This window comes from Saccopteryx bilineata, chromosome 10, assembly GCF_036850765.1.
Source record: "Saccopteryx bilineata isolate mSacBil1 chromosome 10, mSacBil1_pri_phased_curated, whole genome shotgun sequence".
NCBI lineage: Eukaryota > Metazoa > Chordata > Mammalia > Chiroptera > Emballonuridae > Saccopteryx > Saccopteryx bilineata.
In genome coordinates, this window is record NC_089499.1 from 9,411,843 (window position 1) to 9,428,346 (window position 16,504).

The window sequence follows — 16,504 nt, forward strand, 5'->3', positions numbered from 1 at the left end:
TGCCAGACCCAGTGAAGAACATCACCGATTGGGTAGATGGGTGAAGAACATCCCCTATTGACCCCATAGTGCATTATACCCACGGCACCTCCCCCTCCCCCCCTACCCCGTCACAGTGTCTGAGAAGGGGTCCCTCCCCAGGCCCAGCTCTCCTCCTGGTTCTGAGGGCAGCCCAATAGGCAGTAGGTTGCAGCTGCAGCAAGAATGGCAGGTGAGCCTGACCAGGCGGTGGCGCAATAGATAGTCAGATTGGGATGCGGAGGACCCAGGTTCGAGACCCTGAGGTCGCCAGCTTGAGTACGGGCTCATCTGGTTTGAGCAAAAGCTCACTAGCTTGGACCCAAGGTCGCTGGCTTGAGCAAGAGGTTACTCAGTCTGCTGTAGCCCCCCCCCCCCCCGTCAAGGCACATATGAGAAAGCAATCAATGAACAACTAAGGTGTCGCAACAAAAAACTGATGATTGATGCTTCTCATCTCTCTCCGTTCCTGTCTGTCTGTCCCTGTCTATCCCCCTCTCTGACTCTCTGTCTCTGTAAAAAAAAAAAAAAAAAAAAAAAGGCAGGTGAGTTCCCTTTTGGGAGGGACCACCCCTCAGTCATTCTAGATGAGGTTCTTCTGTCATACGTGGAAAGAATGATCTGGGAAGGACACTGGCCCACGCTGCTGTGAGGCCAGGCAGCTCTCACTGTGACCAGAGGCCCAAGCCAGGTGTCACCACTCCCCGTGCCATGGGATGTCCCTACGGGTATGTGGAGCTGCGCAGAGTGGACCCCTGACTTACAGGTCCCAATGATGGGGCCCCGAGGAGGCTCTGCCTGCCTGCCAGAGGTGACAGCTCTTCGGGAGTGGTCAGTCCCAGGTTCCCAGAGGGCCCAGATCTCTCCCGGGCCCGACCTGAACTGGGTGCCCTGGAACACCAGGGCGGTGCTCACCCCGGTGTGCACCCACAGCGAGCCAGTCTTCCAGCTGCAGATCAGGGAGGGAGAGCTTGGCAGGGTACTCTGGGGATGACTGGAAGGAAAGTCAGAAACCAGGGCTGTCTTGGAAAAAGTTTCGAGCCCTGGCCAGGTAGCTCAGCTGGTTAGAGCGTTGTCCCAACATGCAGAGGCTGCGGGTTTGATCCCTGGTCAGGGCACGTACGAGAATCATCCAATGAATGTGTAAGTGGAACAACAAATTGAAGTTTCTCTCTCCCTCTCCCTCTCCCTCAGTTTCGCTCTCTAAAATCAATAAATAAAAAACTAATAAAAAAAAAAAAAGAATAGAAAAGAATCCAGGCGGTTGGAGGACTGGTGTGCATAAAGGCCACTGGGAAGCAGTGCCGTGGGGTGGGGGCAGGATCTCGGCTCCGCCACCTTCTCCAGTGTGGACTTGGGCAAGGCCCCTTCCGTGGCAAACACTTAGAACAGGGCCTGGCACGTCATCAGTGCTCCCGAAGCGGTACATACTGCAGGTGCTGACACCCGGAAGCACAGACCACGTTCCTGTCCGCTGAGGGTCTGGCTCAGGCATGCTCTTCCAGAGGTCAAGCAAGAACTGGAATTCAAGTTCAGGGCCTGAGGCACAGGGAAGTGAGTCATGGTGTTGGTTTCTAGCCCATGACTCCAGCAGGGCTGGCCACACCTCCCCCGGGGGTCTCACTGCCCTGCGCCCCCTCCGGCATGTGGGCAGCCCTAGAGATGCAATGGAGGCTAGGGTGAGGTTAACCCTTGTGGGCAGTATTGGCTCGCCCTTGGATCGCAGGCCTCTGCCCACAGGACTGGCCTTTTCCTGGCTGCTCCAGGCTCTGTCGGCACCCTTGGGGACGCCCCCTCGGCTCACTGTTGGTCACCTCAGATTCTGACCTTCAGACTCATCAGCTTGGATGAGAGCCTCTAGCGTCTCTAGCGTCAGACGGGGACCCAGCCCACGGAACAGATGGGTTCTGCCCGCTCTTCTCACAGGAGGCGGGGGGGGGGGGGCGGGGGAACGCACTTCAGTCTGTGGGGCTCCCAATGAGGAAAACACACCTCCCGAGCTCAGTGTTGCCCGGCAGCCGCACTGGGCTTTTCCTAAAAGCAGGGAGTGGGGTACTCGGCCATGACATGAGCAGATCGGGGATCAAGAAACCTCATCGCTTGCTGTCACAGTCTTTAAGCAAGTCACAGGCTCTATAAGCCGCCGTTCTGTCATTTTTGGGAGGGCACCTTCTGGTTTGGTCGCCTGCATCACCTTGAATCCCGCGGCACGGCCCACGGCGTAGGCAGCCGGACAGTCAGCTTGTTCACGCCCGGCCTGGCCCGGCCCGACCGGCACTCCACTTCTGTGACTCTGGCTGTTGTCTAGAGCCCTTCCTCGCCACAGACTCACTGCTGCTCAGGCTGGGACTCGCCTCCTCTCCGTGCGGTGGTTCCCGCAGGTGCCCTCCCCAGCTCCTTGCCACAGGCTGAGGTGCCTGTCCTCAGCTGCTGTTGGCTCAGTTGTGACCTTCTCTGGAATCTTTCTTTCCCTGAGCCAACGTGAGTCCCTTCATTCCAAGAAGTTGTTCCCATCCCACCTCCCGAGAGGCGGGCGAGGCCGCAGACGGACACATTCAGGGTACAGAAGCCCAGCCCCCTTCCTCAGGGAGGCACAAGCCAGTGGGAACACATCTGTGCCAGAGCTCCAGTTCAGAATTCCCGGGACAGAAAGAGCAAGCTGTATTCCCCCCACGAGGGCAGGGTGGGCTGCGGAGAAAGCATGAGCTGTGAACAGAAAGGCAGACCGAGGGCTGAATCCTGGCTCGAGCAGTTAACAGTGGTGACTTGAGTAATTTGTTCTATTTTCTAGGCTCCAATTTGCTTATTTGTAGGATATGGGTAATAATTTCCATCCTGAACCTGAACGTGAGGATTTGAGGGCAGCAGCGAAGTCCCTTGTATGGTGCCCGGTGTGCAGAACGACCCTGTAACCTTGGCCGCCCCTAGGAAGGAAAACGCTGAACGGGGCAGCGGGCAGTGGGGGCCAGGCCAGCTGGCGCAGGAACCTCGCCCTCTCTGGCCCAGCAGGAAGCGCAGCCAGCCGGCTGCACGCTGCACAGGCCTGTGTGCCCTGGGGGCCTCCTAATCCCTCCTCCGGGGCTCAGTTCAGGAACCAAACCACCTGGAAATGAAAACCAAAGCCAACTTCGGATGCTCAGCTTTGGCTTTGGGGGCCATCTTGCCTGAGTGTTGGCCTGTCCGGAGGCCCCTGGGCCACCAACGGCTTCCAGGGTCTCTGCAGGACTTCTCCTTTTGGCCCCAAACTTCCCCCAGCAGCCTCAGGCCATCAATCGGTAAACCCAAAGCCAAGGCAGCCGAGCTGATAAGAATGGCGGCCAATCCATTCAGCAGAGAGGTCCCCGGTAAACCTCAGGTTCCCCTTCCAATAACTGCTATTGAAAGACACAGAGGCCACACGGGGAAACTCTCTACTCTGGTCATCCGAGGGAGCTACCCGAGCCAGACCTCACGGGAGGGCTCAGGCTGGGCTCACCACTACCGGTTTCCAGTTTCACCCCTGGCTCCATTGTTCCCCATATCACAGTCCCAGGTGTCCTCAGGCAGAAGCAAATGGTCGTAATGGGGCCTGAAGTTTCCAAACGTTTGGGATCCTGTCAGGCCAACTTGGGCCACCCCTGACAGAGAAGAGGGTCCCCAGCACCAAAGAGAAACTGCTGGCACAGGGACGGGGCTTCCAGAAGCTAATCCCGAGGCTGGACCCAGAGGACGAGGAGTAGATAACACTCAGGTTTCAGGACGTGAGGCAGGTTCTGCCAAGGGGCCCAAAACCCTTCCAGTTTACTGGTTGAATCTCCTTTTCTCCCACAGCCCTGGGACGGCCGGGATGGACACCTGTCTCTGGGATGCATCTGGCTCACCCAGGGCTCCCGCTCCTGGCTGCCGTATTGCTTTGTCCACCAAGCAGGGGGGAGTTCCATGAAGGGAACGTTACCTCCTGTTCTTCTGTCCTCGGGTTGCAAGACCCCAGGCTGAGAGATGGGACAAGCCCCCCACACCTGCCCACACTGAGCGACTGGAAACCGTAGCTTTGAGGTGGCTGGTTTGGGAGGCTTTGGGTCCCGCTTTCCACAACAGAGAGAGTGTCTTTCCCAGCTGGGGCACGTCTGCATCGGCAGCCAGGTACCCTGATCTGGGAGGAGAGACATCGAGGGGACAGGTCCTAAGCTCTTTTGGATCTTCCCCAAAATTGTACGTTTTAATGTCCCCCCCCCCCCATTATTGGATTGGTACATGGCCAGTAAAAACTAGAAAATGCAAAAAAGTAAACAGAAGAAAAAAAATAACTTGTCGGCCCTGGCTGGTTGGCTCAGTGGTAGAGCGTCGGCCTGGCGTGCAAGGGGTCCCGGGTTCGATTCCCGGCCAGGGCACATAGGAGAAGTGCCCATTTGCTTCTCCACCCCCCTCCTTCCTCTCTGTCTCTCTCTTCCCCTCCCGCAGCCGAGGCTCCATTGGAGCAAAGATGGCCTGAGCGCTGGGGATGGCTCCTTGGCTTCTGCCCCAGGCGCTAGAGTGGCTCTGGTTGCAACAGAGCGAGGCCCCAGAGGGGCAGAGCATCGCCCCCTGGTGGGCAGAGCGTCGCCCCCTGGTGGGCGTGCCGGGTGGATCCCGGTCGGGCGCATGCGGGAGTCTGTCCGACTGTCTCTCCCTGTTTCCAGCTTTGGAAAAATACCAAAAAAAATAATAATAATAAATAATAATAATAATAATAACTTGTCAAATGCTTAACCAGTGATCTGTGGGCACCTTTTCTTCTCTTCTGGTGAGGGTCGGAATGAAAGCATGGTGGTGGGGGTTACATTGTATACCTATCCTGCTTTTTTTATTTATGAGCAGGTTTCTATATGACATGTTGTTGTTGTTTTTTAACCACCCCATTTTTTCCCCTTTTTAAAAAGGGGACCTGGCCCTTGGGGTCTGCCTAGGGCCAGCCTGTAGCGTATGGGTTCTTGACTTCATGCAGAAAATTTTCACAATATAAGTCCAGGTGATTTTGAGAGTAGGTTTATTAAAGCCGGGGACAGTGAGACAGGGAAGGGCCCAGGACAGAAACAGCAGCAGGAGGGGGACTCGGCGGGGCTGCCTCGGCTCTCCAGAAACCTGCCCACACCGGGAAGTCAGGGAGACGGGGGCCTGGGAGACGGGTTCAGGGGGGGAGCCCTGAGCACTGCCCATCGTTCCCCTGGCTGCAAGTCTCGTGGGGACCCTTGGGGTTTAAGAGACGCACGCCTGTGGGGGAAAGAGGAGGAGGCGGCGGAAGGGAAAGGCCTGTTTTTCTCAACCAGTCCTCACAGATGTGCACTTAGGTTGGGATGAAGCTATTTCCCAACTCCCCGCTTTAGGGGTTCAGAGATCAACTTCGCTTCCCTTGGCCAACAGCTGGCTTTTACTGTGGTGCCATTTGCTACGGGGCTTCCCAGGTCCCACGTTCCCAGTCCTCAAACTCTCTTCACTCATTTCTCCGACAGAAAGGATGCTGACATGGACCATGAGCTTGGGGCTTCCACTGGTTTGGCAACACCCCCAGCCCTATGGACCCAGCACCGTGCTCTCAGCCATTCAGCCACTACCTGTCCCCGTCTAGAAGGCACGGCTGTGACTTCCCAGCTTTCCAGAACTGGGGACCTCACAGGAAGGGGGGCCCCAGCCACAATGCTCAAAATGTCAGCTTTCGGCCGACATCTCAACTTTCTGAACTGTCGTTCTTCAAGCGAGATTAGGTGAGGGGACTGGTGGGCACGGAGCGCTGCCGGAGGGGGTCTGGAGGGCAGAAGAGCAGAGTTTGGATCTTGGCTCTTCTACGTATGAGCCGTGGACACTGAGCAAATTACTGAAGCTCGGAGCCTGGGTTTCTTCATATTTATGAGAGAATGCCTCCTTCCCTCTAGGGATGTTGTGGGAATTAAATGACATAATGTGAGTGAACTTGTTGAGTCCAGTTTCTGACCTAATCAAGGCAGTTAATAAAGAACTGAGATCATTTCCTACCCCACCTCCCCACCCCCAGGGAGGAGAGTTTTCGGCTCAGTTTTTCCATTATACTATCTCTTGGTGCCACTGAGCCCTTGTTTTCAAAAACTCTATCCTCCTGGAGAAGAAGTTCTCCAAAGCCAGGCCGGTCAATCCCGTAGCTTTGGGGCTTTCCTGGCCCCTTGCTCTGGCCAGATTATCTGCAGACAAAGGGCTCTCTACCCTCATCTTGTTGACGGGTTCAAGACCACGCGGCTTACGTTAGGAATAAGCAAGATCAACACAAACGCTCTTTCACTCCTCATCCCAAATATCCTCATCCGTTTTCTTATATTTAACACACATTTGCTGCTGGCACATGGAACGGGGCTGTGTACACTCGAGCCAGCTCTGGGCGCACCTGGAGGACCTGCTTGAGCGTTCTGGCCTCTGCCTTCCCTTCCGGTTCTAATCGTTCCCTGCTCACTTCATCGAGTTTCCTTTCGGGACCAGACTCCTCCCGTTGAGGCTGAAGCTTAGGGAGGGGAAGGTCTACTTAGACATTACGGTTCAAATGCATCAATCAAGCCGCTGGTTCTCTACGGACTGTTTAAGGTCCCCTGCTTCCCAAGCGTACCTCAGTTCAGTTCAGTTAGGATTTCTGGGCATGGGGTCCAGGCACAGCATTAAGTCTGAGCCAAGTTTGAGAACCAGTGACTTAATTGCTGTTGCTAATGGGCCTGACTGTTCCCTATGCATCTCATTTTATAACTTCCACGTGGAGCCAGGCTCACAGCCAGTGCTTCTGAGAGTGACGGAATACTTCAGTCTGTTTCCGATTAACTCCTGGAATGGGAATGTGGTGGCCATCCCAAGATCTCACAGATGTCCCAGAGTCATACATGACAAACATTTTATTTATTACATTACACAAAGTCACCTGTTAACTGCTGAGCGGCAGGGGGACCGCACCGGAGGCTACTTCAGAAAAATGGCATCAGAGAACAAATACAGATTTTCAGCCTCACAAAACGGCCAGATTCTCCTCCACTTTCCCCATTAACTATTTATCAGTGGCTTTGGCCAGTTCTGGTAAGAGCACCAAATCGCCGACTTCACATAGAACCGGGATTATCCTAACGCGTCACCGACACAGGTCCACTCCTGGCTGTCTCCCAAGCAGCCAGACCGCTGTGGCTTGATGGCATCCGTCCCACTCCTCTGCGGCGAGCTCGCTTATCCCACTGGCTGGCCTGGGGATGGTTTCGGTGGTGGCATCGCCACCTGGGGCCCACGTGAGCGCAGACTCCCTGCTGGGCTGGGGTGGGCTCTGAGGTTGGTTCCGTCTGAGACTGGCAGCGGCTCGGTTCCGCCTCACTACCCTGCAAGTTTCCTGCCCCGAGTGAGTGGCCAGCAGTGCGGCGGCTCGCTCAGGGTAGGACGTGCTGCTTCGCCCAAGAGCAGGCCCGGTGGGCACACAGGCTGGGCTGGGGAGGACGTGACCTGCGAGGCAGAGCCGGAGCAGTGGGGACGCCGGCCGGGGGACGGGCACCGCTGCCTTTGGGTTCAGAGCATAAGGACCCGGTGTCCCTTCTACACACTGGGTATGTGGACGTGACCCAGTGGCTTTCCCATCCAGCCTGCAGGCAAGGTGCCCATGCACCACGGGGCCAGGCTCTGTCGCCTGCTCAGAGTGGCGTACCCCGTGTTCTGGGGTGTTCTGGGGTGTGCCCGACGTAGCGCAGTGTCTGGGGTCCAGAAGCACTAGGGTGTCCGAGAGGCACGGGTCTCCCTTCGTCCTGCTCCCGCCCAGCAGCACTGTGGTGGCTGCATGGGGGGACAGAGGGCTTCCTCCACCATGGGAGGGGGCGCCGCGAGGGGCAGGCTGCTCACCCGCCCCCTGTGCCAGGCCACGCCACAGGGGCACACTGCTGGCACCAACCTGTCCGAGCACAAAGGCAAGCACCTGTCTCTCCCCTGCTCCCGGGCCAGCATCCTCTCGTCATCCCGGGCCTGGATGGCATCCCGCAGAGCCCTTGCGGGACTGCAGCCCCCGGTCACTCCTGCAGCAGGAAGTTGATGAGGGCCGTTCTGGGGGACAGGAAGGCCTTCTTGATGCTTCGGCCCTGCAGGAGCCTGGCGCCCAGCTCGCTCTGGAGAACGAGCTCGTGGACCTTGTCCTGGTCCCGGGACACTTCTTGGGGCACAGGGACTTTGCCGCAGGCTTTGTTGTTGATCTGAGAAGGAGAAAAGTCAGAGGCAACCAGTCCCGAGGGTGGCAGGCAGCCTGGCACCAAAACCCACTTCCTGCAAAGGGTCCGCTGTGTCTGTCTGGGGAAGGGAATGTGGGGAAGAAAGGAGGAAAAAGCAGCACCCAGCTTCTCCAGAGGACAAAGTGCAATGAGAGAGGGAGAGAAAGAAAAAAGAGAGAGGGGGGAGAGAGAGAGAGGGAGAAACCCCAGCACTGAGAGCGCCTGCACCTGGAGTGAGCGCCACCTAGTGTCTCCTGAGCCCTGCCCCCTCACAGCCATGGTGGAAATTATGCCCCAAATCCTCTGCGTGACGTGGCTTAGGCTGTTTCCGGTGGGAGTAGGGGATCACTGTGTCACTGGGGATCAAGTCTAAGTTTAGATCTGGCTACATGGGGGTGTCACTGAGGACTTCACCTAGGTCTCAAGAGGACTAATTTCTTTCTTTCTTTTCCTTTTTTTTTTTTTTTTTTTTTTTTTACAGAGACAGAGAGAGAGTCAGAGAGAGGGATAGATAGGGACAGACAGGAACGGAGAGAGATGAGAAGCATCAATCATCAGTTTTTCGTTGCGGCACCTTAGTTGTTCATTGATTGCTTTCTCATATGTGCCTTGACCGCGGGCCTTCAGCAGACCGAGTAACCCCTTGCTCAAGCCAGCAACCTTGGGTCCAAGCTGGTGAGCTTTGCTCAAACCAGATGAGACCACACCTCAAGCTGGCGACCTCGGGGTCTCGAACCTGGGTCTTCTGCATCCCAGTCCAACGCTCTAACCACTACGCCACTGCCTGGTCAGGCAAGAGAGGACTAATTTCTGGGGACCGCAGCCAACCTCCCTTTCTGATGACTGCCTCTAGGAGGGGCGCCCAGGTGAGGACTTGGAAGCGACCTGCACCCCATTAGCAACTCTTCTTGCTTAAAACACACCAGCCCACTTCCAGACGTCTGTGGGCATTCACTGAGCGTCAGTCCAACAAGGACAAAGTTCACATCAAATATGAAGTGGTATCACCGGGGAGGAAGTGACCCCGTGGCCCAGAGCGTCCCTCACGTCCTCATTCCCACTGGTCCCATAAGGACACTTGGATTTCTTTCACAAATGCTCCTGTTTTTTACTCGGAAAATAGTCACTGTATTATGAAAAGTTACTAGGAATCATTTCTCAAGTTTCAACCAAACTCAGTTGTGCGGTGTTCCTTAATTGCTCACTTCATTTTTTTTAGATTTCCATAGAACTAAATGTCACTTTTTTTTGTTTGTTTGTTTCACTAGCTTAGATTACTGGGTGGGTGACAAATAAAACACCGTGTCCTGAAATACTATTGTTGTTTTTTAAAAAGCGTGAGGCTCCACGAGGCAGGGCGTTTATGTCCTGGAGCTGGGGGCTAGGACGTGCTGTTTGAAGGACTGTCCGCTCTCCTTCCCGTTTCTAAGTCACTTGAAGCTGCCTTCTTCCAAGGCCACGTGCTTGGTTTGACTGAGACCCCGGGAGAGACCTCCCACCCCATCACACACAAGCCGTGTCCCTTGTGAAGTCCCAGCAGCCCCACACATGAATTCTCAGGACGTGCGCTTGATGATGAGTCCACATCCGGCCCCCCGTCTCTGTTCTTACTCTCTTTCTCTAGGAAAGGGGGCCCAGGGTAATTTCTCCTCCGGCCAGTCCTGTGCTGTGGGGCCCTCGGGAGACAGAGAACGTCCTCTCACGAGGGACAGCCTCAGGGCGACCCTCAGGCCTAGACTCCCAAGCTGTGGGCCCGTGGGAGCCTCAGGGTGACCCTCAGGCCTAGACTCCCAAGCTGTGGGCCCGTGGGAGCCTCAGAGCGACCCTCAGGCCTAGACTCACAAGCTGTGGGCCCGTGGGAGCCTCAGGGTGACCCTCAGGCCTAGACTCCCAAGCTGTGGGCCCGTGGGAGCCTCAGGGCGACCCTCAGGCCTAGACTCCCAAGCTGTGGGCCCGTGGGAGCCTCAGAGCGACCCTCAGGCCTAGACTCACAAGCTGTGGGCCCGTGGGAGCCTCAGGGTGACCCTCAGGCCTAGACTCCCAAGCTGTGGGCCCGTGGGAGCCTCAGGGCGACCCTCAGGCCTAGACTCACAAGCTGTGGGCCCGTGGGAGCCTCAGGGTGACCCTCAGGCCTAGACTCCCAAGCTGCGGGCCCGTGGGCCCGTAAGGAGGGACTCTCTGGATGGGTGAGTGAGGGAAGTTTGGTGGCCTGTGTAAACGACCAGCTGGCTGTCTTACTTCCATTGCCTTTGTCCAGATTCCCGGCCAGGATGGAAGGAGCCCTGGGACGTCCCCTTCAGTGCACGGCCTCCGCACAACAGTGACCCTGCCTGGATTCCAGACCCAGTCAGCCTCTGCTTCCCGGGAACCAGGGGCTGGTCCTGAGCCGCCACTGGCGAGGCCTGTCCAAGGGAGTTAGTCTTGTCCACAGCTGGAGCCCAGGGGGGTGAGGGGGGTGGGGCTGCAGCCTCTGGATGTGGGGAGGGCCCTGCAGCCTCTGGATGGGCTGTGGTTGCCCAAGGGGCTTTCCCATGCAGCCCCAGCCACCACTCATGGTGTCTGGCTCCCCGGAACTCCCCTGAGCAGCTCACCCAGGGCAGTCGCTTCTGGATGAGTGAGTCTCAATCATGCTCCCCTCTCCTGGGCACAAGGCACCAATTAAACAGACAACAGAAGTATGGTTGGGCCCAAAGAGGAAGAAGCACCTTCAAACCTCAAAGAGTGACTGTTAGACTTTAGAGAAGTTTCCAGGCCCCTTCTGGTGGCCCTCCGTCTTTGCCACCTCCACGTCGTCACTCAGCCACGCTCTCTTGGACTTTCCCCTGCCCCACCCATCACAGTTCACCCACAGGAGGGCAGCCCCACCCAGCACGGTTCACCCCACCACGGCCAAGAACAGCAAAGCCCCACTGGCTGCCTGCGCTCTCGGCCCTGAGGGAGCCTGACCCTCCTCCCACAACCCTTCCCCCTCATTCCAGTCGGAAGCTGACATCCCTGAGGTGAAGTCACCTGCTGAAGGCCCCACCCAGCAAGTGGTGGGGAAGAGATGACCTCCTGGACCGGAATGACCTCCTGGTCCCCTGTCCTCTGCTCAGCCCCTGGGCCCCACTGCTCCCCAGCACTGTCCCCCTGCGCCTCTGCTCCAGTCCCATGTCCCCGAGGGCGGTTCCTGCCTCTGCTCCTTCTCTCTGCCAAGGAAATGCTGCTCCTCCTTCGAAGCCGTGGTCCCACGGCCCTTCCTCACACTCCCTTTTCCGATCTGCCAGCGCCGGTGCTGGTGCAGGCGGCAGGGAGCACGGACCCGGTGAGTAACGAGGCCCGAGACTGCCGCCGCTAGTCACGTGTCCGTGAGAGCGGTCACAGCAGGGCTGCCGTGCGTGCGGGGTAAGTGAGCCAGTACCTGGGAAGTTCTCGGGGCCCCGCGGGCCCCCAGTCGGCACTCACTACGCGTCACCGGCTGTGTCATTAGTGCCCAGACAAGGTTAAGCATCTGCTGGCGTGACCCCATCTAATTCCTTGAAGAACCAGGTGAGGCAGGCACTATGTTCGCCGCCATTTTCTAACTGAGGAAACTGAGGCTTACACAGGGATGGTCGCAAACTCTCACATCTTCCTCTTGAGGCTTCATAAACCCCCTGCGTGTGACAACTCACACGCCCCCAGGCTGCCCCTCCTGGGCACTAAGCTCCCTGAAGACGAGGCCGCGCCTCTGGGCTCTGTACCCCTTGAAGCTGGCACAGCCCGTGTCACGGGCACAGCTGGACTGGATCACACCGTTTGGGCTGCAGCACCGACCAAGGTCACAGGGAAAAGGCACAGACTGTTCGGAGGGTTGGTGGACGGCGCGGCGCCCTCACCCGGACGCTCCCAAGCTGGTGTGCTTGCAGGGGGTCCTCCACATACCTCCAATCTGGGGGTTCGTGTCAATGATAATCTAAAATTATTTCACCAATGATCGAAGCGGAATTTCTTTTTTGCAGCGACAATTTAAAAGGGAAAGGCGTTTTCATAGATGAAAACATCCGTGTCTCAAGTTGGCATTTCTCAAATGCACCAGGGACGAGTTCTCGGGGGTGCGCAAGACAGCGGTTCCTTATAAACATCACCGGAGTGAAGGGGATTGCCTGTCTGTGCCATGTGGCCGTTCTTGGTTTTGAGGATTTTTGGAAGACACCCACCAGGGAAGCCCTGTCTCTTCCCCTCTGTGGGGGGAGGCCAAGTGGGGACATCTGGGAACTAAGTGACAGGGACAGTGGTGTGGAGACGAGGCCTGATTTCCCCACCGGCCTGCTGGGCCCAGCGTGTGCTCACGCCGAAGGGCGGGACCTGCGGACCGAGCCTCTGGGGGCTGTGCCCTCCCTCAACCCCCAGGAGGGTCTGCTCCTGGCACTTTCGCTCATGATTTGCAATTAATTTTACTTCCTGTTTCCTTTTTCTTCCCCACTATCTCTCCCTCTAGACTTTAAGCTCCCTGAACGTAGGCACCCCGTCGGGTACGACTTTGTATCCCCAGAGCCTAGGTCTGTGCCCACAGTAGAGAGGGCAACTCGATAATGACTGATGAGTCAACAAATAACCTGGGCCAGGCGACTCACTTTTCTGAGCCTGTTTCCTCAGCTAGGAAAAAAGAGAATGGTAACGGCTACCCGCTGGGCTGATGGGAGTTAAATTACATTTTGGATGTAAGTTGCCTGCCTGGCTGCCTGCCCACGTGTGGCTCAGAGATGGGCTAGAGGGCCCACCCCTTGCCCTGGTCCCTAACAGCATATCTGAGAGATATTCCTTATAAAGTGTCGCACAGTAAACAAATTAAATATAAAATAATTACATAAAGAATAAACCACAAGCCTGACCAGGTGGTGGTGCAGTGGATAGAGCGTCGGACTGGGATGCGGAGGACCCAGGTTCAAGACCCTGAGGTCACCAGCTTGAGCCCGGGCTCATCTAGTTTAAGCAAAGCTCACCAGCTTGGACCCAAGGTCCCTGGTTTGAGCAAGGGGTTACTCGGTCTGCTGAAGGCCCACGGTCAAGGCACATATGAGAAAGCAATCAATGAACAACTAAGGTGTCGCAACGAAAAACTGATAATTGATGCTTCTCATCTCTCTCCATTCCTATCTGTCCCTATCTATCCTTCTCTCTGACTCTCTCTCTGTCTCTGTAAGAAAAAAAAAAGAAAGAATAAACCACAAGAGAGCTATTTGTTCCATATAAGGTTTAAACAGTAAATATTCTATGTATTTAAAATGGCCCAACACACTAAAGAGAGAGAGAAACTGTGTGGCCTTCCTGCAGCGTGTTTTCCAGAGGCCGCCCCTGCTCTGCGGCCTCCCCCATCACGCCCCCCAGAAGAACCAAGAGCAGCTGAATGAAGCTCAGCGAGGTTGAAACACACATTGTTGGAAAGGAAGATAATCGTCAATAATGCAGGACAGGTATCTGTTCCCACTTCCCGACCCCCTGAGGGCTCTGAGGGCTCTAGGCTCCCCGGGCTTTGGTACAGGGTGACCTCAAACTGAGGGGAGGTCGGCCGAGGGCTGGGAGAGCCAGAAAGGCCAGAAGAGCCCCCGCGACAGACAGGGCATGACCCTCCCAGCAGGTTCTCCTGGCGCTGGGGCCTGTGGGAGCCACTCACCAGGACAACCACCTGCACGATGTCGGGCTGCTGCGAGAACTGCGGGTCCACGGCTGGCCACGGCTGGAGCAGCACGCCGGCGTCCCAGGCGTAGTGGGCGCAGAGCTTCCTGGGCACCAGCGCCAGGCCTGCAATGTCAAGGCGAGAGGGTCACTGAGCGCACGCGAGGATCCGGGCAGGCAGATAAAAAGCGTTCACGCCACCCAGCCTGGCTGGGCTGGCTATGGACGCTCCCAAGGCTTTTCAGGGCCTACCATGTATCCCCCGCTGGCTCTGGCCTAGCTTAGCATCCCAAGCACCTGTTATCCCAGGTAACAGGTGGCTTTTTTCTCAAACGGTACCCAGAGCTGTGCAGATGGATGGACAGGCTGTTTGGCCACACAAGGCTGCTGGTTTGACCTGGTCTCTGCAGTTAAGGTGGTGGAGGGAGGCCCCTGTGCTCCTAGAGCAGACCCCAACATCCCGAGCTGTGTTCCCCACTTCCTCTGAGGCCTCCCACCAGCCGTGACTCACACGCAGGGGAGCCAGCGTGCCCAGAACAGCAGGGCGCTCCTCTCCACCTTCCCGCTACACTTCCTCCTGGGAGGCGTTCCCACCAATTACCGAATTGGAAAGACCTGCCTTTGGCTCCGGGTGCGCAAACACGCAGAAGCAGAGCTATGAAGCACCCTCCCCAGCCTTCTTCCCAGAGTGCTTCACGCTGCAGCCCCCAACACTGAGGCGGCCGTGCCCAGGACACGCCCTGCCCAGCACTCACAGGGCTGCACAGAGCCACCTGTTGGCGCTCGGGACATCACCCCGGCGCTTCCAGGAGAGGGAAGCTTTGATTCCAAAGCCTCTACAGATCTCATGAGCATGAGAGATGCCTCCAAATGTGCAGAACATACACCTCATAAAAACAGACCCCTGGGAACGACTAGCGTGGCCAGGCCCCCACGTCCCCGAGTCCTCCCAGAGGCAGGTCCTGGGGAGGGGCAGGGTGTGAATGTGGCCAGTGTGCCCATGCTGGGCAGCGCCAGGGCAGCTGCACAGTCCTCATGCTATAAATGGCTCTGCCAGGGTGGCAGAGGTGGGTGGTCCTTGCCCACATCGCCTTGTTATTAGCCTTGAGATCAGGAGATGCATTTGAGGGATGGGCCCAGAGGACGGCTGAGGCCGAGTCTGGGACAGGGGCAATGATTCACACCAATGCCAACCCCCACAACACCGGGCGGTGAATGACAAGTTTTTGTTTTATTTTATTTTTTTGATGACAAAAATAATGCATGCTCCTTGCAGAAAACTTGAAAAAAGTCAAAAAAGAAAATCAAGTTCAATGAAGAGCATAACTAAAAATTGTTTATTTTGAAAGACGGTAATGTTATGTACTGAATGGATGTAAACCAACCCCACAAAACAAAACCAAGCTACCACCACCACCGGTTAGTGCTGAAAATATTTGTTGTTTTTTTTAAGATTTTATTTATCCATTTTTGAGAGGGGGAGAAAGAGAGAGAGAAGGGGGAGGAGCAGGAAGCATCAACTCCCATAAGTGCTTTGACCGGGCAAGCCCAGGGTTTCGAACCAGTGACCTCAGCGTTCCAGGTCGATGCTTCATCCACTGAACCAGCACAGGTCAGTCTGAAAATATAATTTTGAACGTTCTTTTTTCCCCTATATTTTAAAATAATAATTAATTTCATGGAAAAGAATGATACAGAATAGTATATGTAACAAGACCCCAGTCTTATTAAAAATTTTATATGAACAGATGAAAGGCTGTGAGGAAATATATCGGATCAGCTGCAGTGACCTGTGGGTTGTAAGCGACCTTTATTCTTCCTTCTTCTTTAGTTTTTTTTTTTTTTTTGTCTTTTTCTGAAGTTGGAAATGAGGAGGCAGTCAGACAGACTCCCGCATGCGCCCGACCAGGATCCACCCGGCACGCCCACCAGGGGGCGATGCTCTGCCCCTCTGGGGCATCACTCTGTTGCGACCAGAGCCAGTCTAGCGCCTGAGGCAGAGGCCACAGAGCCATCCTCAGTGCCTGGGCCATCTCTGCTCTAATGGAGCCTTGGCTGCGGGAGGGGAAGAGAGAGACAGAGAGGAAGGAGAGGGGGAAGGGTGGAGAAGCAGATGGGCGCTTCTTCTGTGTGCCCTGGCCGGGAATCGAACCCGGGACTTCTGCACGCCAGGCTGACACTCTACCACTGAGCCAACCGACTAGGGCCTTCTTTCGTCTTTAAAACATTTTATAGATTTTTCTACCAGGAACATTCAGTGCTTTCGTAAAACTTGACGCTGTAGGAGCAGTTCAAGATTTTTCTTTCAAAGGTTTCATTTCCTTCCCCATTTAACTTTTGATTATATCTGTAATTTATTTTGTGTATAATGTGAAACAACAACAACAACATTATTTAAAAACATTCGCAATTTTCCAAACCCAATTTTGTTGAACAAAGTCTCTTCCCTGTTGGTTTGCGATTTTTCTTTTGCAACATATTGATACTATCCTACAGATGGTTTTTGGGACTGTTCGTGAAAAAGCTGCTCCGCGGGCCTGTCTGTGAGGAGGTCAGAAACGGGCCCAGATGGGAGTCAGCCCACTGCTCCTGTCAGCGAGGAAGGCTTGCTCCCAAACGTGTGGTCATCCCACCTCCAGTGTGGGCTT

The 16,504-nt window shown here is 55.8% G+C and overlaps 1 protein-coding gene across 3 annotated transcripts in view; it reads right to left on the minus strand.

The window, feature by feature from the left end:
• Positions 1-7,880: 7,880 nt before the first annotated feature.
• LARS2 (leucyl-tRNA synthetase 2, mitochondrial) overlaps positions 7,881-16,504 on the minus strand; it is a 125,944-nt gene continuing 117,320 nt past the window's right edge. For all 3 annotated transcript variants that reach the window (XM_066244936.1, XM_066244934.1, XM_066244935.1), the window contains exons 20-21: positions 13,855-13,982; positions 7,881-8,204 (exon numbers count right to left, since the gene is read on the minus strand). In XM_066244936.1, the coding sequence (XP_066101033.1) occupies positions 8,025-8,204; positions 13,855-13,982 (308 nt within the window). In that variant the 3' untranslated portion in view covers positions 7,881-8,024. The remainder of the gene's footprint in view (positions 8,205-13,854; positions 13,983-16,504) is intronic.